Genomic DNA, 27,991 nt, shown 5'->3' with positions numbered 1-27,991 from the left:
GGTTCTGCACTGTATGCAGTATTCCTTGTTGATGTCCAGTGGTGTAATGCTTCACCCACAAACATAACACTCTTCTGGAAAACAAATGCAGTTTATTATTGCAAGTTTCCTTGGCTTCCTGCTCAGAGATAACAAATGTTCAACAAAGGTGATAAAGTCATGAAGCCACGTGGAAACAGCTGTTGGTGAAGGAATAGTTGTACTGTAGGTTTATTTGTACATTTCGATATATAAAGTTGTCATTTTCTTTTCCATCTTTCAACCTTTCCTTGTACAGAAAATAGCTATAAACAGTTTACTACCAAAATTCCTTATGCCACCTCGCTCCTTACGTGACAGAATGAAGGCAGGATTTAGCTTTTCTTCATCGCCAATACAGCAGTCAGCAAAACTTAAGGAAAGTGCACGTTTAGCAGATGTCTTTACAGCTTTTCTTTCCTTCCTGTGCCATTTCTAAACACAGATCTGTTTTTAAGTGAGGAAGTCTTTCTCAGTCATCTTCCACTGCCGTGGTTTCCACAACAGGAACTCTTCCTTAAGTATCCCAGTGTAAGGCACTGTTGCAGTGCAGAGCTGCAGCGGCTTCTTGGAACACCAAATTCAGCTGTCGTGGGAAGAACTTACAGCAGGATGCCCTGGACATGGCTCACCATTACCTGCCCACTGATTACACACTGAGGTGTCAGAGGGAACAACCATAGCAAAGTGATTTTTAGCTGTTTTACCTGTATTTGTGTTGTAAGGTTGTTCAAACCTAAGTTTAACTCTCAGCGTCGGCTCAGCGCTCGTCCCATGCAGGCTGCTGTCACTGCATCCCACAGCAGCAGCCAGCAGTACAGTGAAAGGCTGAGAAAAGTGCTCTTCAGCACGGTCACACGAATGCCTTCTCAGTATCATCTGAGCAGAGCTCTGAAGGCGGATACACAAAGCCCAGCCGAGCTCCAGCGCTCTCTGAAAATGATGCCAACACCACCAGGAGGATTAATTGGTTGTTATTGCACAGGACTGGTTTTTAGAGAAACAAGGCACCTGCAGCAACCACCTGTGTCGCTCCAGTACAAGCTCTAGCATGGCTTTTGTAGCGATTGATGCTCCACAGTCTGTGCATGCAGTTCCTGCTGTCTTCAGTGCAAACTACTACTGGTTTTTGGCTCAATTTATTCTGTTTCACATGTGCATGCCATGGGATGACTTCATAAATTGCACCAATTTATCCTGTGTGTAACAGAACAGTAAAGCAGAGGGACAGCTTTCAGTGCATACCTTGAGGCTCTGTTAAGAAACTGCAGTGACAGAGCTCTGTAGTGTGAGAGCAGCCCTGCTCTGTGTCCAAGCCCTCGGTCTCTGCTCTGTCCTTCTGCTGGAGAGGGCTGTGCTGATGGTCAGTCAGTTCATGGTTTGATTTTCCATAACTGAAAAGAGATTCTGAGAATAAGTACTGATCTAAAAGTAGGACTGCAATGCTTCTCATCTACAGGGAAGGCTCATCCATCACCCATCCTGCACTGAACTGCACCTTACTGAACTGTAAGGTGTGCATTCCCTCTGGAGGGGATTAAGAGTGGCACAAAAGCAACATCCCACCCTCTCCTTTTCTCCCCTCCCTCCAGGATGTTTCTTCTCCATAGGGGAGTTACACTTACTCTAATATTGAATCCCAGCAGATCACTTATAACACCCGAGACAGCAGAGAGTATGACAACACGTGTTATGTTGTAGATCAGTGGGTTCATGGTCAGCCCATACAGCCTGAATGGTGTGTCCAATTCCTGTCATGGAAGAAAAAGGCAAAAGAACAAAAGACAAATCCCACAGCAGAGTCATTGTCTGCCCTTTAACTTAATGCTGGCTCTCTGACACACTCTAACTGTGCACTGCTTCTGAATCACAAGTGTACATACAGAAATTCTATGCATTCTAAGCCTCTCTGCTCAAAGATGTTTTCTAACAGCCATCCAGAATCTGAAAAGTCCCCTTTTTATACTGGCTGTGTGGCAAAAACTTAATGCAACAGACTGCAGAATCATTATAGAACTATTAAACACATTACATGTGGCTTTTTTATATTGGCTTTGAGACTATACTCCTTTTCCAAATGCCTGCTCTCCCACTGCCAAGAAAAAGCTTCCACATTGGAGCTGCTGAAGGAAAAGGGGATTCAATTTAATGAGGCACTCTGTGCTCATCATTCCAGCCTGTCCTTTCACTCACGTGAATCACAGTAAGCCCCTGCTAATTGTTTGTGGCACAATTAGCTACGCCAGTTTGTGTGACGATCTAATTCCACTGCTATCAAAGCACAGAAAAAAAAAGCCTTTGTAAAAACTGATTGATCTAATCAAAAGACAGTAGAAATGGGGAGAGCAAAACCCACAGTCGCTGCATCCACTGCCTGCATGAAGTTGAGCAATCTTCTGTTTGTAGGAGGATGCACTTTACCTTTAGCAGCTTTGTAGACAGTTTCAAAACGTTGTTAACTAGAGACAGCTGTTCTTTCTTGTTGGGTTTCTTCTCCATCTTTAGATACAAGTTTATCTGTGACAGACATTGCAGACTGCATGTTAACATTCCAGCATTATTTCCCAACCAATTTCTGTCTGAGGGCAGTTACAGTAACTGCTGCCATTTGTTGTCACTCCTAAAGCAGTGATACATCTACAGATGGCTTCAGCACTCACACATCATTCTTCTCCTGTTTAACATGGCTGATGTGTTAACCCAAAGCCAGAAATAATTCAGAATTTGAATCTAAATGTTTCCCCCCTTGTCCCTCCCTTGCTGAGCTGCATTACTTCATTACAGTGCAGCACAAATGGTGTTTCTGGATTTCAAAATTAGATCTTGGTATTTATGAACCTGGTTTGAAAAGCAGTAGTTAAATCCAAACAAAAAAGTATAAAGCCAAAAGAAGAAGGAGGAAATGGAGGTACCTGCTCAGTAAGCAAGATGGAAATATTACTGTACTTCTTGTTGGTTTCGGAGCCCAGGGATGCGAGGCGCAGTAAAAAGAGAAGAAGTGCTGCCTCCCAGATTAAGAACTCCCAGTTGTAAGCTGCGTTCAGAAATGTTTTGTGACCCTTCAGGACCTGTTTTGGGAAGAATTAAAATCAGTCAGTCCCAACAAATATACAAAACCTGGCCTGTACAGCTCTTAGAACAGCTGTCCGTGTTCTATAGCAACACTTCTGTCCTTGAAGCATCATTCATTCATGCAGCAGGTTAAAGTACAAAGCCTTGTTCATAACCCCTAGAATTTGTTCATTTTCTTTCTGATGAGAAAAGAAAGTGTTAAGCTGCAAGTTTTTCCTCTTTCCTCCCTTTATCCAATTAGCTGGTAGGTAAATGTCTTTCCCTTCACATGTGCTTGTTGTGCTGGCAGTGTTAAAGCACTCATTCTGCCTTTCCTAGGAGTACATGCACACCTCAGGTCTATTTGAGCAGGGATGGGATTGGCATTCCTTCCTCCAGTGGCAGTGTCTGCTCTCACACACTGGCAGCAGATCTTACTGCTCTCACCACTGCACCACCAGAACCTTCCTAAATACAGTAATGGACCTCTTGTTAAAGCAAGCAATGCACAGCTCTAAGACTGTTTGCTGTGACAGAAGGTGTAGAGAAGGACTAGAAGGTGTTACAAACAGTTACTGAGCTGTTCTTCAATAACAGCTTGAGGAGGCTGCTGCACTCAGCTCTCTTAAATAAAACACCCTGGGAACATTCGAGTCTTACCTGGGCACAGCAAATGAAAGCAATTGAAAGAGCCAGTAAGAAGATGGACGACACGACGACATCCACAGAGCGCTGCGGGCCTCGCCTCTGCGGAGCAAAGACAGCAGTGGCTGTGAGGGTTGGATCCGGGCTGCAGAGGTGCACAGCCAGAACCTTTGCTTATGCTGACTGTAATAACAGGCTGCTCCCATCCTGGGTCAGAACTCACCTTGAGATAGGAACGAAGAGATAACCAGATCTTTATGTTTTCTACCTTCTTGAGTCTGAAGTGAGGAATTTCGTATTTCCTGGCTTTCCGAGCCGATGTGATGTGACTGAAAAGCTTGGCAAACAAAAACCTCTGCAGATTACAAACGAAAAATACACAAACATAAATGAGTCTAAAAAAGAAATAGCATTGCTTGGGACTGTTTAGTGGTAATGGGCAGAAGAGCTCAGCTTATGGCAACCTGGGAAGGCCCAACTGCAGGGCCTCGTAGTGCAGCCCCACAGGTGCCACTCCTGTGCAGAGGCAGAGCTGCTGCTGCTGTGCAGAAGGAGCCACAAAGCTCTTGCTATACCAATAAATGACACAGTGCTTTTTAGCATGCAGCACTTAGAACCAGTTGGACTGCAATGCAGCCTGCTATCTAATTCTCCTCCTCAGAACAACAGCTAAGTGGGCTTCTTCCTAAATAGGAAGCATGTCGGCTTATAGCTGATTAATACAGGTCTAACCAGACTCATCTACTTAAGCTGGTACAATTCCTGCTCCAGGGCTCGTGAAGCATTTTAGCTTTGATGCATTTAAACATACCTGTTTGTATGTTCTCTCAGCAACGCACATCATAAAGAAAAACATCCAGGTCAAGCAAAGCCGTTCCAGGAAGTTGATTGTAGACAAAACAACGGCAGGGATGCTGGCAGGCGCTCCACAGAAGATGTGCAAAAGCTCCTTCAGAGAAATGGAGCACAGCTGCTCCATGTTATCAGTGTGAAAGAGTCTGTAGAGGAATGGCAGGAACGCTAATCCGATGGTGATGACATTTCCCAACATCTGATACCCCACTCCCTGCTGGTAGGCATTAACCTGGTAAGTAAGAAGAAAAAGTCACTGTCAGTTGGGCTGTATGGTGCTGTGGCTGCGTTCAATCAAGCACTCCGTTCCCCCTCCCCTCCAAGGACACAGCCTAAAACAATTCCACCCAAACTAAACAAAACAGGCTCACCAGTCTTCAACAAGACCTGCTAAATTTTTGTTTGTGCAATTCTTGTGTACATTTGGGACAGTTACAGTTGCAGCTGGGGGAGGAGCTGGTTTTATATTGCACACAGTATTTGCAGGTGTAGCTGCTTACAGTTTGGGTTGTTTTCAGAGATTGCAACGCTTTACAGCCCTCTTACTCTGCTCATGATGATCCCACTGATCTCCAGCACAGACATGTCCACCTTCTTACAGTCATTCCCTTCCCAGATCAGCGCGCTCACTTTTGCAGATTCTGGACTTGTATTCTGTAGCCACAGCAAATGGTTCTATAAAAGAGAAAAGAATGGGCATACAATGCATTTCTGCCCCTCTACTAAATAATACCTTTTCCTACAAAGTATTTTGATTGAAAGGAGATTCCAAATTTGTCTTTGTGATTAGCAGTGGTCTCGATAACATTGGGAGAGTCGTTCATGGATTCTGTTTACATCGTTCCACTCTTCTGTGTGATGAGCACAGCTGTCAGGATGGGCTCATCCAGCAGCAGGCTCCTTGCTTACATTACACCCCCAGCATTCAGCTGCGTCTTGTTTTATTTGGGCAGGATGTTGGGAAGGGAGGGAGCTGCACGAACTGAAGAAAATAAATCAAAACCTTTCACAGCACACGAATGAACAAACCTGCTGAAAAACATCTTCCTTCGGGTCCCTCCTGCTGCCTTTCATGCTCTCCTCCTCGCTGTCACTGGTGCAGGACGAGCGGCACTCTGGCCCATGCAGCAGATCATCCCAAAGCATGTCTTCTGTCTCAGAGTCGTGCCGTGTGCTCTCGGAGTCTCTCCTGGTCACACTGCAGCTCCGGGAGCCCACATTCATGCATGACCTCGAGTCCTTTGAAATCAAATAAAACTTACACAGATCAGCCCCAGTTTGCAGACCAACCCCACAGCAATCAGTGAAATGAGCTTCTGTGGGGCAGCTGGGAACCAACAGCCCCCGATACAGACTGAGGTGGGAGCCCTTAAAGGCAGTGTTAGCAGCAGTTTCTGTGCACAGTGTTTCTACGTGGGAAGTCCCACGGATGGCGTTGGTTCTCCACCTCCATTCTCAACATCTCAAAATAAACATTGACTCATTCATTCTAATGCAATGGTTTTCTGGCTTCATTTCAAAAAATGAGAAATGTTGAGCACGAAGGCCACAATCCAGCACTGCCTCCCAGAACACGTCTTTAAGATGTGCACTTAGAAGCAGCTTGGACCATGCTGTGCTGCCAATGCAGGGATTTTCTGTTAAACAGACCAGAATGCTCACAATTGTGAACAAAGTCCACAAAGCTGCAAATGGGCAGGGACAGAGGTCACACATTCATGAAAATGATGAAGCACTGTCATTGAATAATAAACCATTCTGATGGGGGAGACACACCTGGGGTCAGCAAAGAGTGTCTCTTGAACTTACAACCATACCTGATTGTATAATGTGGATTCCAGTTCAGATTCCGCAACGCTGTCAGAATCTCTGACACCTCTGAGGGCTTGCTTGACCTGCCAAAGACAAAGGAAAAATAGACCATGATCCATAGCAGAAAATTGTGTGGAAAACAACATCAGTTCAACATGAGTACCTGTGAGACAGCCTGGTTCAGAGAAACAGGACGCTGCTTTTTCTTCTCTTCGTAGCTGTTGTCACTGGAAGCCCCTTCTACATGCTGCCATAACAAAATCCTTTCTGCCACTGCTTCAGCATCTTCCTCGCTTGAAAGCTCATCAGATACACCATCCCTGTTGGTGCAATCATCCTAGAAATACAGCAGTCAAAATAGCACCAACAAACAAGCTGCATCAAACCAAAGGTTCCAGGTTAGTGCTGCTACTGGACACAGTAACCTCATCACTGCCAAAGCCTGCAGGTAGTGGCCACAGAACACAGAGAAACAACCCAGCACAGCATCACAGAGGCATGAATTTCAACTCAGTGCCCCCAGCCCAGCCTTGCCATAGGGATCATGAGAGCAAAGCTTGTGTTGGAGTTGGGGCAGGGACAGCAGCAGGGAAGAGGGCGAGGCAGAGAGAGCTCTTACAGCAACCTCAAGCCCAGAAACAAATGTGTCCACAAAAAACTGCCCAGAGCAGAGCTGTAACCATGAGATATCTGTGTACAGCCAGCTGTTCCTCTCCAAATGCACAGAGGAGCTGGGATGGCACAGAACTGCGCTGTTCTGCACACACTGATGATCTTCATATGAGAGTTAGCACCTCATCAAGAGGAGCCTCAAAAGTGACTGCACAGAGCTCTCCCTTTTAGAGCTTTAAGTGGGGATCACAGCCCCTTAAATCAGTCCACTCTTTCTTTTCCTACCTCCAACTCCCAAGGGTTGCCATGCAAACATTTTACAGAAATCACAGAGTTAGTGGTTACTAAAAAAGTTACTTCTTTTTAATCATTATCGTTATTCCTAAATCAGGACTTTGGTAAAAAAGAAGTTTTCCACTGTGTGTGTTTAACTCCTTGATTATTGTAACAGACAGAGGAAAAGGTGCTTACAGGGAAGGATTAGCACCATGACAACAGTTCAGTCCAGAGGTAGGAAGGTTTTTTTAGGTTTCCTACATGCAAGCAGAGTTGTAAAGAAAGAGAGCAGCATGGATTAGAACCATCCTTCCACTTAATATCAACAGACCTTTGGGTACACACAGAATACACTGAGATTTGCCACTTCAAATGGATCTTTTGGGGATGGTACCTGATGGCTCTTCTCCACATCAGAAAGTTTATGTTTCTCTTTGAAGTGCAGCAGCCTGTGCTCAGCCCTGGCATGTCTGTGCCTGACACCATTATTCACAGCGCTCACACCGTGTTCTGTCTCAGTTCCTTTCTCAGCCACCAACTTTGTGGTTTTGACCCTGGATGAGGAAATAAAAGCACATCTCTGCATCAGAGAAAAGCTTTTAGGAAAATCACAGGATGGCCTGGGTTGAAAAGGACCTCAATGCTCATCCAGTTCAACCCCCTGCTGTGTGCAGGTCGCCAACCAGCAGCCCAGGCTGCCCAGAGCCACATCCAGCCTGGCCTTGAATGCCTGCAGGGATGGGGCATCCACAGCCTCCTTGGGCAACCTGTTCAGTGCCTCACCACCCTCTGGGTGAAAAACTTTCTCCTAACATCTAATCTAAACCTCCTCTATCTCAGTTTAAAACCATTCCCCTTGTCCTATCACTATCCACTCACATAAACAGCCATTCCCCCTCCTGTTTATAGGCTCCCTTCAAGTACTGGAAGGCCACAATGAGGTTTCCCTGGAGCTTCTCTTCTCCAAGCTAAACAAGCCCAGTTCCCCCAACCTTTCCTCACAGGAGAGCTGCTGCAGCTCTCTGATCATCTCAGTGGCCCTCCTCTGGACCCGATCTAAGAGCTCCACGTCCTTCCTAACATCAAGGTCTCTCACGAAGGGCATTTGCTATGGGAATGCAGGGCTGCCTCCTGCTGGCAGCTCTCCATGGCCTGATTCTGGCAGAGCTCGGTGACATCGGTGACAGTATGACTGCATCTTCATTTTCCAACCATCACACAAACCTCACACGGTGTGGTCACAAGCACACAAAGCCGGGGCAGATCGCTCACCTCCTCCGGAAGAGAATGCCAAACAAACTGGTGAGCGTGGATGCGGATTCGGCCTGCTGTTCTGTGCTGGCTCTGTCAGGAGGAGACCAACTGTTCCCATCAACACCCACAGATTTGCGTAATTTCCTGATTAGAAAGAATAAAAGAATTTGTATCACAGCGCAGTGCTGGGTCTGTGCTCAAAGATCTCCCACAGGAGCTATTTTACAGGAGTCGTGCTGACAGGAGGCGTGTTTCTAAATAGAATAACTTGCACTGACAGAAGTTACATACGCATTCATAGGACATCAGTACCGTCAGGAAGGGAACTGAAAAGCATCCAGCAGGCAAAATCTAGATTGTTTTTTCCATAAGAAATCTAATGGAGGCAGAAATCTAACCACATCCCTCTTTCTGTGCTCCTAAACATTCCATCAGCATTTGCACTGAGACATCTAACAGTTAAATACCTCACAGCTGACCTGTAACATCTCCTGCAGGAGCAAAGACAACTGCCAACAGTGACTGCACTGCAGCCATATCCTTCACTCATTAGCCCTGTCTCAACACACACCAGCAATCGGGGGCAGTTAGCACCAAAGCAGGACACCAACCTTTGTGCAGAATCCTGAGGATGCTTTTTTATACAGAACACCCTCCTGTAGCCAAGGATAAAACCTCTTAAAGAGCCACCTTAGGAAGAGAAGGGCCAACTGCTCACTGAAGCAGACCTACCCCAGCCTTGGATCCTTATTGCTTTCGTGTTCATTATGAGGAGACACAAGACAAAAAACACTCATTCTCATGTTTATGAGTAAATGCTATTTACATCCAGACAGAAGACATTTACCCACTAACTGCAATTCACCCTATGCTCCGATCCCAACAAATAAACCCATTACCTCTCTCACCTCCTCCTCCTGCTGAGGCCGTTGTTTCCTGATGTTCTGTTCATCTGGGTGGACACGATTTGGCAGTGAACAGTTCCCATCAGTAACATAAGGCACATCGGTCCCATGACTTCACTTGCATTCACAACAGGCACCACGAAATACAATATAACTGCTATGACTGAAAAGGAGAAAAACTCATCAAATGCAAAAATTAGCAGCGTGGCCTCATTTCTGGTTATTTTTCACTCTGCTTTCTAACTTCAGCCAAAATGGGTGTCACACATCTCGTTAGGCCTTGCTCATTCTACAAAGCAGCCTTCTCAAAACAGGAAGAGAAAGCACAAAGAAGGAGATTGAAAATACATCTGAAATGAATGTGGGTGCCCTGAAATGTGTCCCATGAAGGACCAACTCATCACTTCTGGTAGATGAGGTTCCACATCTGTTCAGAACAGCACAGTGACACAACATGAGTTGACATGAGGAGTCTGAGCTGCAAATCTTTGCACTGTATCAGAAGGGCTCCTGAACACTTCTTCAATGGTGGCGAACAGAAATGCAACCAGGGGACAAACACTGGACAAAGTACTGAACAGAGAGGGGTGCCTTGGTACAACATGAGCAAAATTCAAAGCTCAGCTCATCTCGGTGATCACTGCCTCCCAGTGCCCTTCTGCATGTGGTACTGAAGTGCCATCACAGCTCACACTGACTGCAATGCTGGGGAAGTCCTTGGGAGCAGCCCTGCAGAGAAGGACCTGGGGGTCCTGATGGATGAAATGCTTAACATGAGCCAGCAGTGTGTGATTACAGCTCAGAAAGCAAATGGGATCCTGGGTTCCATCAGCAGAGGGGTGGCCAGCAGGGACAGGGAGGTGATCGTCCCCCTCTGCTCTGCTCTTGTGAGGCCCCACCTGCAGTGCTGTGTCCAGGTCTGGAGCCCCCAGTACAAGAAAGACAGGGAGCCTTTGGAGAGGGTCCAGAGGAGCCACAGAGATGATCAGGGGGCTGCAGCACCTCCCCTGTGGGGACAGGCTGAGGGAGCTGGGCTTGTTCAGCCTGGAGAAAAGAAGGCTGCAGGGTGACCTCATTGCAGCCTGCAGTACCTAAAGGGAGCCTACAAACAGGAGGGGAGTCAGCTCTTGGAAAGGGGAGATAACAGCAGGACAAGGGGAAATGGTTTGGAGTTGAGGGAGGGAAGATTGAGGTTGGATGTCAGGGAAGTTTTTTCCTATGAGAGCAGTGAGGTGCTGGAACAGCTGCCCAGAGAGGCTGTGATGCCCCGTGCATCCCTGGAGGTGTTCAAGGCCCTGGGGATGGGGCCCTGGGCTGCTATGAAATGTGGAGGTTGGTGGCCCTGCGTGTGGCAGGGGGTTGGAGCTTTGTGATCCTGGAGGTCCCTTCCAACCCAGGACATCCTGTGATTCTGGGAAGGATGGCAGGCAGGGGCTGAGCACGGCACAGACAAAGGGATTTCAGGCAGCATCCTTAGCCTTTCCATTGCAGCCTATGAAAGCACAGAACATTGCTATAGGAAAAAAGAGCTGCCGCTGCTTACCTTGCATAACGTAGAGCACCAGGAGCCACGTGAAAATGCGCTGGGACGTAACCTGGATCCACCACTGACTGAACAGCGGGAAGAACACAACCCTCACGATTCCCTTCCGAGTCAACGACGTCCAGGGGATCTCGGGCTTCGCTTTGGCAAACGTAGAACCTCAAAGCAGACACAAACCGCTCCGTGCCGGCGAACCGCAACGACTCCCCTGCGGGCCGCTTCCCCTCCGGCCGAAGCCAACCGCCGCAGCCCCGAGGCGCCGCTCCGCCCGCCCTTATCGCGCCCAGCTCCCGCCGTGCCGCCCCGCCCGCGCTCCCTGTGGGGCCGCCCCGTTCACAGCGTCTCCCCCCAGCCCCCCCCCGCACCTCGGATCAGATCCACGTCGATCAGATCGGCCTGGATTCGCCCTTTCCTTTTCGGCTTGCTCTTGAAGCCCTGCGAAGCCGGGAACAAAAGGGCCGTGAGCCGCGCGGGCCGCAGCGCAGCGCCGGGAGGGCGGGGGGGGGGGGGAAACGTTACCTTCATCTCCGTCTGCTCGATCGCCTTCTCCCATATCTGCTGATCGTAGGCCCCGACCTGAAGGGGGAGGAGGCTGAGCGCTCGGCCGGGCCCGCGCCCGCCCCGCCCCGCGGCGCCCTCACCTTCTTCTGGTACCAGGAGATCGCGTCCCGCTCGCGGGCGGCCATGCGGCTCCGGCCCCTCAGCGCGGCCCGCCTCAGCCCGGCTCGGTTCCGCCCAGCCCAACCCGCTCCCCCCCGGAGCCGCAGTTACCGCCCGCCGCCCCGCCCCGCATTAAAGACGCGTCCAAACGGTAAAGGACAAAAATCAGACTTTGTTTATTAAAAAAATACTTTTTACAGGGAGGAAAGAAAAAAAAAAAAATTATTATTATTATTATTTTTTCTATGCATTCCGTTGGACTATTTTACAAAGAAACAGCTCGGACACGGGTACAGTCAGCTACTGAAAGAAACGCACCGCAGTAAGGATTATTCACAGAGAGGCTTTAGAGCTTTACCTGCGTACACGACTTAGTATAAAAACCTCCGTAAAACACTTGCTAAATGTCAATAAATACGCTAAGGCCGCACAAAGCAAACAGCCTTCCAGGCAATGGGACGCGTCCTCGGTCGGCAAAGGCTTCGTAAATTAACCACAGAAAACCGTAGCTGCCAATCAAACCTAATCACAAAACAGCAACACGGAAACTGCTACACACGTTGTACAGAGAAACCAGAAGCGTTGGAAGTTCCTTAAACTATTCGAGAGTGCCACAGCCTTCTCTATGCCGTGCGCTTTGCCCCCCATCAGCCCTGAAGTTGGGATTTTGGGGCTGGATCCCTGCCTGGATCGGCAGCTGCAACCAGTGGGCTGTGCCAGGTGATGGATGAGAGCTCCTGCCCACGGTAGAAGCTCTGACAGTTCTGTCCCACTGTAAGGGGTGAGGAGAGCTGATAGAGTACAGAACACAGCCCTTTTTTTTTTACGTATGGTGACACCTGTGCCTATGAAGAGAGCCAATAAATCCCCTGAGAACACTGCGCTGAGCATCCCAGCTTCCCAAAGAGGCGGTGTCAGATGTGCACAAAGTGACCACATCTGAAGGAGAGGACGGAGCTCAGCGGAACCTCACCCGCAATCTGCATTCTGCTATCGCTTCTGGCACAGCTCCCTCCTATGCTTCACATTCTGAGAACAAACCTAAGTGTGCTATTAAACAGATGTTATCAGTGACTGAGCATGGAGAGAGCACGATGCTATGGGGCACATCCCTCCAACCAGAGACATCCCGGAACTTTTGGGATATTTCAGGCAGCGCCCACAGATTTCACTACAGCAGTTCTAAAAGAAACATAAGCCATTCCCATCTTCTGCCTTTATCCATTTAGAAGACACTATCAGAATTCACACCAAGGATTCCCAAATTGATTTCCCTTCATTCTGCCTCAAACACAGAGCAGACAGGTCAGTGTGCGAGGGGCTCTTAATCTGTGTTACTGGGCCTTTAAAGGTATGTTTGTGGGATCACTGGAGTACCTGCAGCTCTGTCAGCTCCTGAGCAAAACCTCACTGCATCGCATTGCTCTGCTGACACGGCCAGAACAGCACATGAGAGAAGGAAAACGGGCACTTGGAAGACTAGCAGACTTCTTAAAAGGAAAGAACGCCCTCAGGTGATACGATCTTCAGACATGAAGGATGAACTGAAACCACTATTGCCTGTGAGGAATTTTACTTTGCACAACCCTTAAAGCTATGAAATTCCTCTCAACATAAGAAGTGGAAAAAAAAAACCCACCAGAGAACAGACAGCTCGTTAACGAACCGGTCCAGATGATCTAGGATTTCTGCTAAGATTAAATTACACCCCTGCATGAATCACATTTTATCATAAAAGCTTTCCATTCTAACACCTTATTTACACAGATTACTAAACGAGTCACTACCACTTCAATCTGTAAATTAGTTTTAAATTGAAATATTTCCTAGTCCTCATTTCTGTACCGAAGACAATACATACATACACATAAGGAGTAATACAGGCTCTAACTAATCACTGCAGTATCATCTGATGATTTTTTCTTTCTATCAGTTTAAAATAGTGACCTCTACACTGAGGTGCTAATATGTATATAAAAGCCTACACAAACAATATTGCACAAAGTAATTTTTATAATAGAGTAACATATTTTAGAGACCCTTATAAAGAGAAGAGTAATAATTGATATTAAAAAGATGCGTCCAGAACTAACACAGCATCTTTGCATTTGTCTACTCTAACATAGTGTTTCAAATCTTTCCTACCCTGGTGAGGATGAGAACAGATAAAGCCATCTGGAGACAGCTTCAGTTGCACCAAAACCCAACTTGTACTCTAAATGTGGGTAGGGGGAAGGGAGAGGGTGAGAGGGACAGGATCGTTCCTTTCAGTGACCGGAAAGGGCAGCAATAAATGGGGTGAGTGAAAGTCAAATACAGATTACATATTAACATTTAGAAATATTGAAAGGTCGTTCAAGAACTGTTGAGAGCTGACACTCCAAGTATTCAGCACGTACCACTGATTCTTCCACAGTACCTGGGCACCCAAAAGCTACACATGGAAACAGCAGTCCGATGCCATAATACTTTTTATTGTGAAACAGTAATACAGAGCTTCCTAGAAAATGGACATTCTGATGGTGGAAGTCAGTCACCAACCCAACGCTGTTATATTAAGTGCATCAGTACAAGGGAAAGTGTGGTTCCATTGGACATGAAGTACGACCCGATCAAAACAAGCTGCCAAGTCGGTTAGCATTTGAAAGCCTTAAAGTGCTCAAAGATAACAAGTTCCTCCACAAGTCTACCAACAGGTTCTCTGCCTTCCACACTGGTATTACTCACATCCAGAGGAGGCAGCTTTTGGGAGCAAAACCCTCGCGCCAAGTAGCACAAGCAGCGCAGTGATGAGCGTTAGGTCAGTAAGCCATGGCATTTCAACAGGATCAGACACTGCCTGCAGTTGGTTTTACAGATCACCTTTGTAGGATCTGTAAGAAATACAGACCAATTCCTACAGCTCGTTTAGAAACCAACTCGCATATGAGCCGCATCAACAACAGACACCAAATATTTCACAAATTGTCCACAAAAGTGCTGTGCTTTCTCTTTTTTTTTTTTCCTAGCAATTAAATTGTGATGGGGAAAGTTCCTACAAGTCTTCTACAAAAGCATCACTTTCTGGTGAAGAGAGTGAAAATCGGGAGATAACACCAAGCAGTAGAGTTAAATCATTTTATGCTCCTGGAGGAATTTCATTCTGGTTTTGAGGAGATATTCAATATCTCATTAGTTAAACAGAAAGAAGTGGTAGACCACTGTTACAGGTTGTACTAAGGGGTTAAAATACAACTTGAATTTTGCATAATCTGTGTAAAAAAGATATGCTTGACATTTTGGAATGTCACCTTTCTTTATAGAATTATAGGCAAGATTTCTCCAATAAAACATAAGCCAGTTATAAAACTATAACTTCACATCAAAATTTTAAAAAGTAGTTAAAAAATGTTTGATTATATACATATCACACAGAAGAGACTGCATGATCCTGCGGATTGTGTTGCTGATCAGACTCTGTTTTAAAACCTGGAAGGGGCTGGGCCACCTGATCTGCTTGCACAAGTCCTGATAGCGAAGCAACAGAGGAGGAGAGCATCCCTGTGGTAAGCTGCATTTCTATGCCTGGTTCTTCACACTCTGTTTTTACACTCACACATCGGGCTTCACCTTTGGGCTCTGTCTTTCCAGGAATGCTACTGTTCAAGTTTGAATCGCTCTCTGTGTTTTGAGAAGTCTCCCCCACAGGGTGATATTGTTTAAGTCGTATGTGCCAGGCTAAGCTGCAGACTGCTGACACTGTTTTGAACTGATGAATGACATTCCTAGGGATGAAGTAGATGTCATTGTCACACAACTGAATCCTAGCATAGCGAATGCCTTCCCGTCTCATTTGGTTTAGTTTGGCTTCATCCACCCATTGAACACACTGAGAGGAGGAAAGATGGTAAAGTTAGTGCTGGACTCTGTTCAGGGCAAATAATTCAGTACCCACCTAAAATAACACACTTTGGATCTGCATCACATTTCTGTTTAAGAAGCTTTCTTTTTTCTAAACAAGAATTTTGTTCTTTGAGGGCCACCAATCATCATCACTACAGACATGACAATAGCAGAAGACCACCGTGTGACTCAGAGCAGGAATCCCAGTTTGGTAGAAAGGAAACACAGGAAGGAAAACTGCATAAGGGAGCTGAGAACTGATGGCCACAGGGGTACAGAAGGGGTGGCTGCACAATGAACCTGAAAACTGTCGAGCTTCCTACAAAGTGCTGTCAGTAGGAAAGCTCAAATACCTGTGACACCGGTGGTTCATGCAGGTCCAGCTGAAGTCTCTGCACAACATCAGTGAAATCTTCAGCATGGAAACAAACCACATCTTTGGTTATACGAGGCTGGTCGCTCCTACAAAGAGATGAGAAGTGCAAGGATTTATAAAGAACTTCAGTTATAGATTATTGTTTCATTGAACAAACTACTTTCTTTTCTACTGGGCACAAAGTCTCATCACTCCTCAGTAGATATGCATGCTGTATCAGAAAGGAGGCACAGTCTGTGGATAGTTGGTGTTTTTTTTAGTGCACGTACAACAGAAGCAATGATTTGGTGGACAAATACCATACTGATATGCCAGAAAATGAGGCTGACATTTGCTGTACACCAAAGTATCTTGGAGCTACAATTTGCCTCCACTCTTCTATTCTGTGATTAGGCAAAATAACATTGTATAAAAGAAAAAAACGCAGAGTAACCATGTGGCACCCTGAAGCTGTAATGAGGACAATATTAATCAGCTGGTTTTTAATCTAATGGCTGTGAATCAGATAAAAGAAGTTCTGGCATGTGTTTTTCCATATGAAAACTTAGCAGTACTGCTAATGATGCTATTAAAAACTATTATTAAAAACCCAGGAGGCTGTGGATGCCCCATCCCTGCAGGCATTCAAGGCCAGGCTGGATGTGGCTCTGGGCAGCCTGGGCTGCTGGTTGGCGACCTGCACACAGCAGGGGGGTGGAACTGGATGAGCACTGTGCTCCTTTGCAACCCAGGCCATGCTGTGATTCTCTCATCTACAGTAATTGTTAGAAATAACTATGCAAATATAGAGTTTCTGTGTAAGGTCAACAGCAACACCTCACGTACACGGAGTGAGAAAACACTGCAGCTTTAAATTCCATTATTGAGTTCCTAGATTGCTGTCTACAAAAAGTAGCAATAATACAGCTGTTTTCTAGGAAAAGAACAGCCACAGTCCAGGTGTGGTACCTGGAGGCTTACTCTGTATGTCATAAATGTTTTTGTAAGCTTGTTACAACTTCAGTACTCCCTCAACAAGAGAGAAAAATAATAGACATATGCCTTACATTTCTCAAGCTACAGACGCATTTATTTCATTACAGGGTTTAGACAATTTCTTTAATTAGCCTTTTTTCCCCAATGGATTTTCTTCTCAGGGAGAAAACATTGAGATTTGCCCCCTCCCATTACAGCAGTAGCATTTCAGTGGCACTTACCATTCCCCAAACTGCACAGCCTTCAGAACACCTACAGCAGCCGTGCTCTGCCAGTCAAACCCCTGACCCACATGGTCAGCATGAGCCCTTGTTCTGTCTTCAAACAGAACCTCACGGGGCTCGCTGGTCCGAGGTAGGTACTGGAGATTCTTTATTTCATTCATTGACCTGTAGCATAATTAAAAGACACACTAAGATCTGTGGCAAACTGCTCAGAAAAACAAATGCTTGTATTGAAGTAATCTTTACATGCTGTATGCTGCAGGTTTCAAAATCAAAGGCCAAAGCATTTCCTTCACTCTGGTTATCTGACAACAAAAGATCGAATCCCATCAAAACACGCTTCCAATTTTTCATCTAAAATCAGTTCTACAGCACAATCTGAGAAAGACAGAAAGTACATCTACACACCACAGCATTTCCTGTGATAGCACTAACACTAAAATGCAGCTCTAGAGGTTTAAGGATCTAAGTTGTTTTTGAGCATTAAACTCCCCAAATTAGTTCTTCTTCCAGAAATCAGCTGAAGGATTGAAGCGTCTCCTGGGGGCTGTGAGAACTGGTTTTAACACTAAGGAAGCACTGATGAAGGCCACATTACTTTGAGAAGTGACAGAACTACAATCGCAAGTGATAAATCTACAACGTGATATTTGCACATTCAGCTCAGTTCACTGAGCTAATCAAACAGAAATGAAAATGAAGAACGTAAGCTTGAGAGAGCTGAAGAACTAATTACATCTAAAATATCAAGGTGTTGTTCTCGAGTCCAAAGAACACAACTGCAGTGTTCTTCCTTTAGAGAGAAAGAGAAGCCAAGGATTACCGGCGCCGTTTGAAAGGCGATTTTGGCATATCAGCTGTTGGGATCATCTGCTCTCCTGGTCTCACCCACATTATGGGACCATCATCACTTTGTGACCTGCACTGAAGCCTGAGGCTTGAAAGAGTACCCCAGGGCAAAGTCATCTAAAAAGAGAAAAAAAAGGGAGAAAAAACACTGGGTGAGATGGAAAAACTTAATGATGCCTCGTTCAAACTTACTACCAAAGCTGACACTCTTCATGAAGTAAGATATATTCCAAGATAACTTCAAACTCAGTTTTTAGGGAAGTAGATAACTGGGTAGCTGATACACAATAGTGTAAATCATAATCAGCTTTGGAGTGATTTACAGAACCAAAGCCAGTTTGTTCATACCTTCCATTTGGATACAGGAAAGAGTGCACCTCCATCCTCAGGAGCCCCAGTGATATCAATGGGGAAAACACTTTTAAGGTTTCTAATCACTTGAAAATATATGAATCTTAGCAATCTTTTGAACACCTAATGATGCACTTAAACACCACAAGTTCCTGCTTACTCTCAGAAATGGGGACTCTTCCAACATATCCAGGAATTCTGGGAAGTAGTCCCCAACTTCTTCATCCACTGCTCCAACAAGGCTGATCTGCCGCATGGGCCCTGCTCTGTAGGTTCCACAGCAGTACGTTCGATTGACCTGAAGGACCAGAAAGACAAAAACACCACCACACATTCAGTGCTGCTACAAGAAATTACAGTTTTCTACTATAATACACTAAGCTACCAATGAGTTTTCATCTGAATCCGTGGCTTGTCTCCATCTGTTTCATTAGTGGTGCCTTTAGGAGTACACAAGGACTTCAGGACGTCTGTGTCTGCAGGGTATCCCAAGAGAAAATAAATCCTGTTTAAACTACTAACAGGACACGCTGCTATTGCTTGAATAACAACCAGGGAGTGCTTGCCTAATGCAGGAGCAACACTTCCAGGCTGACGTGAGAAAACTGACAACCAAAGCTTTACTGTGACTCAGTTTTTCACCAGGAAGCTGGAACTATTAATCACTGCATTTGAGCACTGCTTCAGCATTTCAAACTCTCCCTATGACTGCAGCGAAAAACCTGTGTTCCTGCATTTAATGGTTCTGCAAAGAGTGCTACAGTACATAAAAATCAGAGAATAAACTGAGGAAATGAGAGGTCTAACTAAAAATCAAGAGTCAGATGCACATTTCAGTTTTTACCTTTACCAAGGCTTGTTGTTTGTAATATAACCTACCAACACAGCCATGGCCAGGAACACCTGAATCTCACAGATTTGTTTTACATCCTCTGTAGCACAGACCCTGTTCTCAGGTCACAGAATGGCCTGGGTTGTAAAGAACCACAATGCTCATCCAATTCCAACCCTCTGCTGTGTGCAGGTCGCCAACCAGCAGCCCAGGCTGCCCAGAGCCACATCCAGCCTGGCCTCAAATGCCTGCAGGGATGGGGCATCCACAGCCTCCTTGGGCAGCCTGTTCCAGTGCCTCACCACCCTCTGGCTGAAAAACTTCCTCCTAACATCTAATCTAAACCTCCTCTATCTCAGTTTAAAACCATTCCCCTTGTCCTATCACTATCCACTCACGTAAACAGCCATTCCCCCTCCTGTTTATAGGCTCCCTTCAAGTACTGGAAGGCCACAGTGAGGTTTCCCTGGAGCTTCTCTTCTCCAAGCTAAACAAGCCCAGTTTACCTTTCCTCACAGGAGAGCTGCTCCAGCTCTCTATCATTAGTGGCCCTCCTCTGGACCCACTTCAAGAGGTCATCACAAAACCTTCCTTGGGAGAGCAAGTGACAACACTAAGTTTGTTTCTCACAGCCATTTATTGATGGAGTTACAGAAGGTATCCTGTGCACCACAGATGGATGAATGAAGTAACCTCGTGTGAAGTGTCTGCTCTTACAGTTTGCCAGCCAACAAATCAGGTGTAATTAAATATCCCATGAAGTTGTTAAAAGGAAATTAGGTGAGATAAAAGTTACAGCTACTGCTGCAATTTTGTCCTCTAGCAGCAGCCACAGATATTCTGCACAAGTACAGAAGTTCAGCTCGTTCCTTCCTCCTCTGTCACATACAGTTGGTAGCAGTGACACATTTCAATAAAAGCCTTCAATAAGAACTTCAGTGAGAAGCAGGAGCTGATCTCACAGCTCTGCTGCTGAGCCCTAAGCTCAGCTGCACCACATCACCTCCACCTGGATGGTGGAGCTTCGCATCCCAGGTCACTCAAAGGAACGCTGCACTGAGTTACACCACCTGAAGCTGAATTAGCACACACTGTCAGCTTCTGATGATACAGACTTTATGTTTGTTTGTTGTTGATTGAGGCACTGTCTTTGGAGACCTGTTAATTCTTTCTGGCTGTTGCCCTAAGTTCAAGTTAAGCCCCCAGATCCTATTAGAACATGACTGGTAAAGGTAGAATGATCTCAGCTGAAACAAACCAGTGTTATCCCAGGTCTGTGCAGCCACAGGAGAACAAAGGACTAAAATGCCCTAGTCCTCAAGTCAGTTACAGTTAACTGCCTCGTGCCATTAAGGCAAGTGGAGAGACAGGACTTCCAGACGAGTTACGTTCTGTTGACATGACTTGCTGAGGTTCACTAATATCTCACAGGAGCTTGTCGTGAAAGTCAAAATGAATCAGGAGAAAACACACACAGGATTTTCCTTGTAAAACCATTAAATTTTGTAAAGAAAAAAAAACAGAAAAGCTTTTTTTTTTTTTAAAAGGAAGTGGAATGTGATACAAAAGAAATGTGAGAGCTTGAAAGGAGATAAAAATACTTGAAAGAAATGTTGGACTTCTATGTTTAGCTGGTTTTTAATAACAAATATGTACACTTGGATTAAATCAGCCTGTGTTTACACTGAAAACATGTGCCAGCTCAGTGCAGGCCTGGACAGGCTGCTGCACTCATCTCAAGCCCCACACTCACAGTGGGAAGAAGTTCATCAGTTTAAAATGTTTGAGAAGTTTCTCTGTGGTTTCAGGGAAAGCAGGAACCAGTTACAGTGATTTTTCAGTGCATCAAGTCAGCTACAAAACCAACCACACAAAGACTTTGCTATAAAAAGAAAGAACACAAGAAGGCTTTCTATTTACAAAGGAGAAGGAAGGAGGAGAGTGTGACATTCTCTACCATTACAGCAGGGGTTGTGTTTGTCTACAACCTGCCAGATACATCAGTCAGAGCATCAGGTACTGTTCATATTGCTTTTAATTGATACACCACATCTGCAGTACAGATGCACTGTTTTTCTTTAATACTTGGGTAGCTTCTGTTAAAAAAAAGAAAGAAATGACCCTTTCTGAATGAAGAGCTTCCTCCAGCAGCAAGAGAAGTTAAAACGGGGCAGCCATCCAACAGCAGTATGGTTCATTGGCCACAGCTGTCAAGGACAGTTTAACCTTTTCTGACAGCACGCTGCAGGAGTAGGAAAGCTTCCTATTATCTATCACCTGTTGGCTGCTTCTCCCATCTCCTTCCCAGAAGCAATATCAGCTTACAGAGAAATCTGATTTTTCCCTCAGCTCTTTCCTCCTCTTTCCTCCACTGCTTCTCAAACCCTTCTTTTGCAACAGTCCTTACGGACCCTACAAGGAAAATGATCAGTTTCTTCTTGGAGAAGAAAAAAGCAGGAGTGGATTGTGAAGGTTAGATACGTTTCATTCTCAGTGCAGACTTAGCAGATGTAGTAAGATAACAGCCAGAGAGAGTATGGGTGCCTTTCAGCTGCACTGCTAAGAGCATTCTAATTCCTCTGCCCTTATGCAAAGGAATTTACAAGTCACTGTCTTGAAAGCTCCTAGTGTAACTGAACAGCTTTAAACTAAAGCTCAGCTTTAGCATGTAAGTACTCAAACAGATAAGCCAGAGCCAACACCAGCAGGAGAAATCCAGAGAATATTCAAGCTTAAGTACTTTAACGTACAAAACCCAAACATGAGCTAGTATAAATACACACTGGAGTGATTTAAGTATTCCATCTGTACTGTCCTCACTGCCCTGACAGCAGAGGAATTCAATTTGCCAAGGAACTGATCATTAGATTTAGTAAAGTCTTCCAGATTCAGGTCCTTACCCGGAACTCGAGATGCTTTCTAACAATATTCATTTTCTCTAAACCAGTAAAAGAAACAGTTGAATGCCATCCACGCCAAAGGCCTGGTTCAGTATAGCAAACAAATTCATGCATACAGAAGGTTCACCATAAAAGCTGAGGCAACTCAACTGAGCATCCTCAGCTGAAAGCAGAGTACACAACACTCCTGGGCCATGCTTGGTCTGCACAGGTGTAACATTACCATTCTACAGCACACTTGTATGGGACATTTCCTCATGTAGGAAAGTCCAAAAGTGAAACTTAGCCAAATTAGGCTGCCAAGCAAAACAACCTGCCTTATCCTCCCCCTCTCTCCTAAGCAGAGCATTTGGACCATCCGCAAATAAATCTTACAAGCCAGCTTGAAAGTTCCAGCAGAATGCAGCTACCGTGGTTTAATCCATCAGCTCAAATACATCTTCATGTTCTGGCATTACCCACACTCTCTAAAGACTCGTATTTCAGTTGTCTTAAGAGCTGTGACAACTTACGCTGCTGTACACATTTGTTCAGTGTGTGAACCACACCAACACACTGCAGGCAGAGGAGATTAAACCCAGCTCAGCATGACCTGCTTAGAGAGGCATTTCAACCCAACTGAACCTAACGTCTGACTCAATCGAGTTCAGAGAGTGCTTAAAATAGAATTAACTGAATACCAGCATAGCCTGTAACCCAAGGAAGCCTCTTATTCACACAAAGCTATTCTGAAGTGAGTGCTGCAGCAGCTCTCCATTGTCAAAAACACTCATAAGCTAAGCAGTATAATTACTGATTTAATGGTGACTGTAACTGCTGGGAAGTATTCAAATACTCTGCAAGTTACCATACAATAACCTTGTAAGGCAGTAACCAGTTTTCCAATGCAAATCTGATACACAAGTGTTTGGTAACCTTCTCCTAGACCCAGATTACTGCAAGTTATACAGTTCCCAGTTCCTCCTCCCAACAGGTGATCCAATATTCAGGATCTTAACTTCTTTCAAGCACTGAAGCAGAAGCAAGCAACAGTTTTCAGGCTAGACTGAGAAAGAGGAGGTTTTACTCCATCTCTTACAAATTTACCCAAACCATAGCACTGCTGAACGGTCACAGATACTTCCAAGCTTGATGACAAGAGCCAAAGGTAAGGGCTTTTCTTAACAGAATCCCATATTTAGCTTAAATGCCACTGATGAATGCATTTAAGTCACATGAGATATCTTGAGAGCTTGAGCCCTGTGAGACCAGCTTTCAGAACTAAGCTTTTATCCTCTAAACAAAGGATGAAAAGGTTTTACTTCTACAGATTTAAGATAGGCTGAAGCTATCAATATCAAGGCAGTACATAAAGTGAAAGCCTTAAATCAAAGGCTATTAAGAGTATTCCAGCCATCTGACATTGGAAGGCAAGTACAAATTAACACCCCTGTCAGACCCACAGATGTGAAAACAACTTCTCAGGCGTGATACACTGAAACCTGAAAAGTAGATACTTAGAAACCTAAAAAGCAATGTTACTGCAAACAAAGACTGATCTACTGACAGGGGGAAGTAACCTTAGCATTTGTGATCTAAGCAACTCTTAACACACACTGGTCTGTGGTTTCAGTGTCAATATTCTTCCAAGCTCAGAAAAAGATCAGAAGCTTGCAGGAAAATCACTACAGATCTATGAAAGGTGAGGGTTAGCAGTGCCTCAGCTACCTGTGCACACAGAGGAACTTTGAGCAGGCAGAGAAGCAATCATTTTTTCCATCTGCTTAGAATAAAAACAACACGTGCCTCACCTACTTTAGGCTATCCCTGCTCTGGATCAATGAGGTCAACCACATCCAAGGTTGTGAAACTCACACGCTTTTAAACAGATCTTACCTGAGAGTGAAAATTTGAAATTGTTGTTGTTTCAATGTCCTTCTTGCCCAAAATTTCCATTTTCACTGGAGTGTTGGGGAAATTAAAAGCAAAGTAATCCAGGAAGTCTGGTAAATAAGCAGCTGCTCCATGTACTATGGCCAAAGCATAATAAGCTGCGTTTTTATCATTTTCACTGAACGACAAAGCGAGAAACTCTTCTGCAAATCTCTCCATCTCCACTGGAGACAAAAATGAGAGTTCATCCATGTAGGCATGAAGGACCAGGGCACCACCATTGGACTGATGTTCTTCGTGAATGAAGTTACTGAATTTAGTGCCAGTTTTCAAGAAGCTGCTGCGAACAGAATGCTCCTGGTGCGTCACAAACGGTGTCTGTACTCCCTGGGGCACTCGGTACTCCTGCATGCCCAAATTCAGTCTGCAGAGCTGCTCATCCTTAAGATACCTGAAGGATTCCTTGTTCATTTCTAAGTTATCACACTGTCCTTGAGACAAAGTCTCTTTGTCGATGCGGGTGAGCCCAGCACACACTGTCTGCACTTCCTTGTTGTACATCTTCAGACGTTTGCCCCTCACATCTTCCCGATGTTTCTTTTTCTTTTTTTTCTTTATCTTCTTCATAATAAGACTGTCAGCTCGTTGGGTTTTGCCATTTTCATCTTGAGTTTCTAGCAGCAATAACAGAGAGAAGATTAGAGTTCTGCACTGCAGCATATTCACCCAAAAAGAACGAAGACTGCAATTCCTACCATTATCTGTTCCCACAAAGATTGACCAACGGTAACACCTTGTCTTTTGACTTAGAATAAAGTAATGGAACAAAAACACAGCACATCCCTTCCTAAGGAAAGCTCTGAATTAAGGAAAACCCCCTAACCTCAAGCTTAACATTTCAGAAATACTTCCATTTGTAATAAATTTGTTAGAAAAAACTTTTGAAAGGAGTACATATTTCACAGCATCTAAATTAAGATGCACATTAATAACTCCTGACATTTAAAGCAGTGCCATGCAGAGGAAGAGGATAAACAAGTATCCATAACATTTAAACATCACACTTTCATTACAGAATACCAGCCTGAATTGGGAGACAAAAATATAGAAACAAAACAGCGCAGCTGAAGAGATATGAGCATGACTGACATTTAAAGGGAAAAAATACTTGGAGCAGTTCACTTTCTGGCAAGAAAACACCTCTGGCCACTGATCTTTCCTATCAAAGAACTGATATATCTGGGCAACAGGATATTTTACGTAAAGTTTTCATATTCAGCTGAGTGGAAATTGATAAAGTCAAATATAAAGGGATGGCTGTAATATGAACAGGTATCACAAAGTATCCAAACAATCACATCCGTGCGTTCAGTTACCTTGCACCAGTCTGCTTCACAGGTAACTGTCAGCTAAAAAGCACTGACTTATCAGTTTTGGTTTGTTTTTTGAAGTTAATCAACCTTGAAAATGCTGAAAGGCTTAAAGAGATGAACGTAGAGAATCTGTCAAGCAACACGCAGCTTAACTGCTTATCTTTCAGGCTTACAAATACTTCGAACAACGTGGCAAGTAACAATGATAGGAATCTGCTGGTCCAGCTGCTACAAAACCTGAATTGCTCAGATTTTAATCTGCCTGAATCAAAGAACGTGATGTACATAAAACCTAAAGTGCCACATTGTCAGGATAAGCTACAGGCATCAGAGCAATCTGCTGCTGATGGCAATATCTGACCAGGACACGCAATAGCTGAAGCTCTTCCAGTTTCCTAAGCACAGAACTCCACGCTAATCAAATTTCCCCTGTACACAAAGCTATAGTTTATATTTCCTTTCTTTTCTTGCTGTATTTGAAGTTAGAGAAAAAAATAACACATTACAGTCACCTAGGAGAAAAGCTGTAATAACAAATACATGCAGCTTCAATTAGTTAGCTTCACCATGGTATTTAACTGTATCATTAATGCTCTGCTCTCTGAGCTCTGTACTGGAGATGGTTGACCTTCTTAACAGCCTCTTGTAGCAAACAGCCTTTCTCATGAAAGAAATAGCTGATTGCTTAATATACTAACTCCACACAATTGCTTTAGGACCTGAAATACAAGTTTTGCTGTTATGCCCCAGATTCTACAAGAAGCAAGTGGCTTTATTTTTTATTACTACTAGAGAAGACAAGGAGCAGAAAGGCAGCACCAGTCGTTTCAGTAACTCAAGTGAACCAGCGCCTTCAGTAAGCTTCTCTGGAGGTCTCAGAACTTAAGCATGCACAATCTCACTCACTCACTGCGCTCTCAAGTACAGGTGCTGCTTTTCCAACTGTAAAGAGGGAGCTCAGATCTCATCTCTGGGGAGCCCAGAGATTCCAAGTCCAAGTTGAACCTAAACAAGAGTTTCACGAGACTGCACAGCTGGGAACACTTCTGTGCTGAAGTTTCTCATAATTTTTAGATGTTAACTGTATCTTAAACATCTCTAACTTGATATTTGGTTTGAAAAACTCAAATATGCACCAGTTTTCACTGAAAGTACCACCCTGCTTGAAGACATTCCCTAATAACAGATATGCATGTTGCACTTTGGAACACCAGCAAAAACACTGGAGATGCTCACTGTCATCTACAGCCAAAGACAGGAACAATACAGACAAATAGGCAGCTTAATTAGATATGAGAAGAAAAGCTGGAGTGAAACAACAGCCCCCTCTCCACATGCACTAGATGTGCAGTCTGGGACAGGTAATAGGGAGCTTCAGACTCTCAGCTAGCAAACAGCTTTCCTTTACAAATTTGGAATTTAGATGGTAATTATAAAGAGCATTTAAGTCTTCTTTAAAGGAGGTCTCATTTAACTGCAGGGTTAGAATTGACATACAGAGGCACTCCCGATCAAAGAAGAAATACTCCTTTAGTTTATCAGCACTCATCAAGCCAGCAGAGTCCCACAGGCACCATTCAAACAGAGGTTTAGCAGCACTGAACAGTGGCAGTTGTGCTCACACAGTCACACAGCAGCGCCTCTGTAACCAAGTCCATCGTTACCTCCACAACAGCTTTGCCCATTCTTCAGACACTACAGCTGGAGTTCACACTTCAGACCTCACTCTGTAAGCACCTGCATTCCAGCTTTCCCCGGCACCACACCATCACATCCACTCCTGAAGCAGAATTCACAGCGCATCATCCTCACTACAGCTGCATCCCACCCGTGCTACTTCTTCTAAGAGGCTTTTTACTACCACTAATCTGTGAGACACTTATCCTGTACTACACACATACACACACACACACACACACACACACACAAAAAAAAAAAAAAAAAGACCTTAAATACAGATTCTTAACCGTGAAACTCTGAAGCATTTAGTAAAGAAACAACAAGCTGCTCCTCAGTTCTGCTAAGACAAGCCTAGCAGGAAGAAGGCTTCGCTTCGGAAGCATTCGCACTCCGGATCCACACCGAGGGCAGTTCCGAGCAGCAGCAGCCGCCAACAGAGCCTCAGCTCCACGCTCGGCCCCGAGCTGCGACCCGCCGTAGGTAAGCAGCGGGCCGGGCCGCGGCTCGGGCTGCCCGCACACACCGCGCTCCCAGCGCACGGAAGCGCCGTTTCCTTTCCTCCCGCCTTCGCCCGTGCGGGAGGCCGAGCGCGGCGCGCCTGGGCGCGGGGCCGCCCCCGGGGGACGTGGCGGCGGGCGGGCTCCGCCGGGGTCCCGCAGGCTGCGGCCGAGGCCGGGCCGGGAGCGCGAGCGGCCGCCGCTCCCCTCTCACCTCGCTTGCTGGGCCGCCCGGCCGCCCCGTCCGCGGGGCTGCCCCGCCTCGCCTTCTGCGGCTGCACGGCGGCGGGGCCGGGCTCGGGGCGATGCCGGTGGTGGTGGTGACGGCGCTCCTCGAGCGCGGCGGGCGGCGGCGGCAGGCTGAGCGGGGAGAAGGCGAAGAGCCCGGCGGCGGCGGGCAGGGCGGCCGGGGGCAGCGGCTCCGCCGGGCCGGGCCCCGCCAGCAGCGGCTGGCTCAGCCGGGCCCGCTTGCCGCCGGCCGCCTCGCCGGGAGCGGCCCGCCGCCGCCGCCCGCCGCCCCGAGGCCGGCCGGGCCGCTCCCCCGAGGGCAGC

General features: G+C 45.6%; 1 protein-coding gene across 4 annotated transcripts; it reads right to left on the bottom strand.

Annotated features, from left to right (window-relative positions):
* Nucleotides 1-72: 72 nt before the first annotated feature.
* Nucleotides 73-27,386, bottom strand: PHTF1 (putative homeodomain transcription factor 1). 4 transcript variants are annotated; one of them, XR_008210114.1, is made up of 23 exons: nt 23,893-27,386; nt 18,446-18,583; nt 17,909-18,051; nt 17,083-17,250; nt 15,864-15,972; nt 11,488-11,544; nt 11,334-11,403; nt 10,969-11,127; nt 9,429-9,588; nt 8,539-8,664; nt 7,661-7,820; nt 6,542-6,715; nt 6,384-6,461; nt 5,596-5,805; nt 5,113-5,241; nt 4,526-4,798; nt 3,938-4,069; nt 3,730-3,816; nt 2,931-3,086; nt 2,440-2,535; nt 1,644-1,769; nt 726-1,412; nt 73-635 (listed from the first exon to the last, which is right to left on the bottom strand). XR_008210114.1 is itself a non-coding variant. In XM_052698088.1 (22 exons), the coding sequence occupies exons 1-22, from the start codon at nt 24,607-24,609 to the stop codon at nt 1,392-1,394; spliced, it is 3,489 nt and encodes a 1,162-aa protein (XP_052554048.1). In that variant the 5' UTR covers nt 24,610-27,386; the 3' UTR covers nt 73-1,391. The 4 variants fall into 4 exon arrangements, 2 of the variants coding, with proteins under 2 accessions (XP_052554048.1, XP_052554049.1); XR_008210115.1 differs by having other exon boundaries at nt 73-951; nt 1,264-1,412; XM_052698088.1 differs by having other exon boundaries at nt 73-1,412.
* Between the last annotated feature and the right edge of the window lie 605 nt (nt 27,387-27,991).

Source organism: Tympanuchus pallidicinctus, unplaced genomic scaffold (genome assembly GCF_026119805.1).
Source record: "Tympanuchus pallidicinctus isolate F22 unplaced genomic scaffold, pur_lepc_1.0 scaffold32, whole genome shotgun sequence".
In the NCBI taxonomy this organism is placed as follows: domain Eukaryota; kingdom Metazoa; phylum Chordata; class Aves; order Galliformes; family Phasianidae; genus Tympanuchus; species Tympanuchus pallidicinctus.
This window is presented reverse-complemented; position numbering and strand designations above follow the sequence as displayed.

Excerpts from the sequence above, each read along its gene's own strand:
- PHTF1 (XM_052698088.1), bottom strand. The coding sequence starts at position 24,609 with ATGCTGCAGTGCAGAACTCTAATCTTCTCTCTGTTATTGCTGCTAGAA. Across the intron at positions 15,973-17,082 it reads GCTGTGCAGTTTGGGGAATG|GAGCGACCAGCCTCGTATAA; the intron begins GTAAGTGCCACT and ends ATCTCTTTGTAG. Across the intron at positions 5,242-5,595 it reads AGGAAGATGTTTTTCAGCAG|AACCATTTGCTGTGGCTACA; the intron begins GTTTGTTCATTC and ends TCTCTTTTATAG.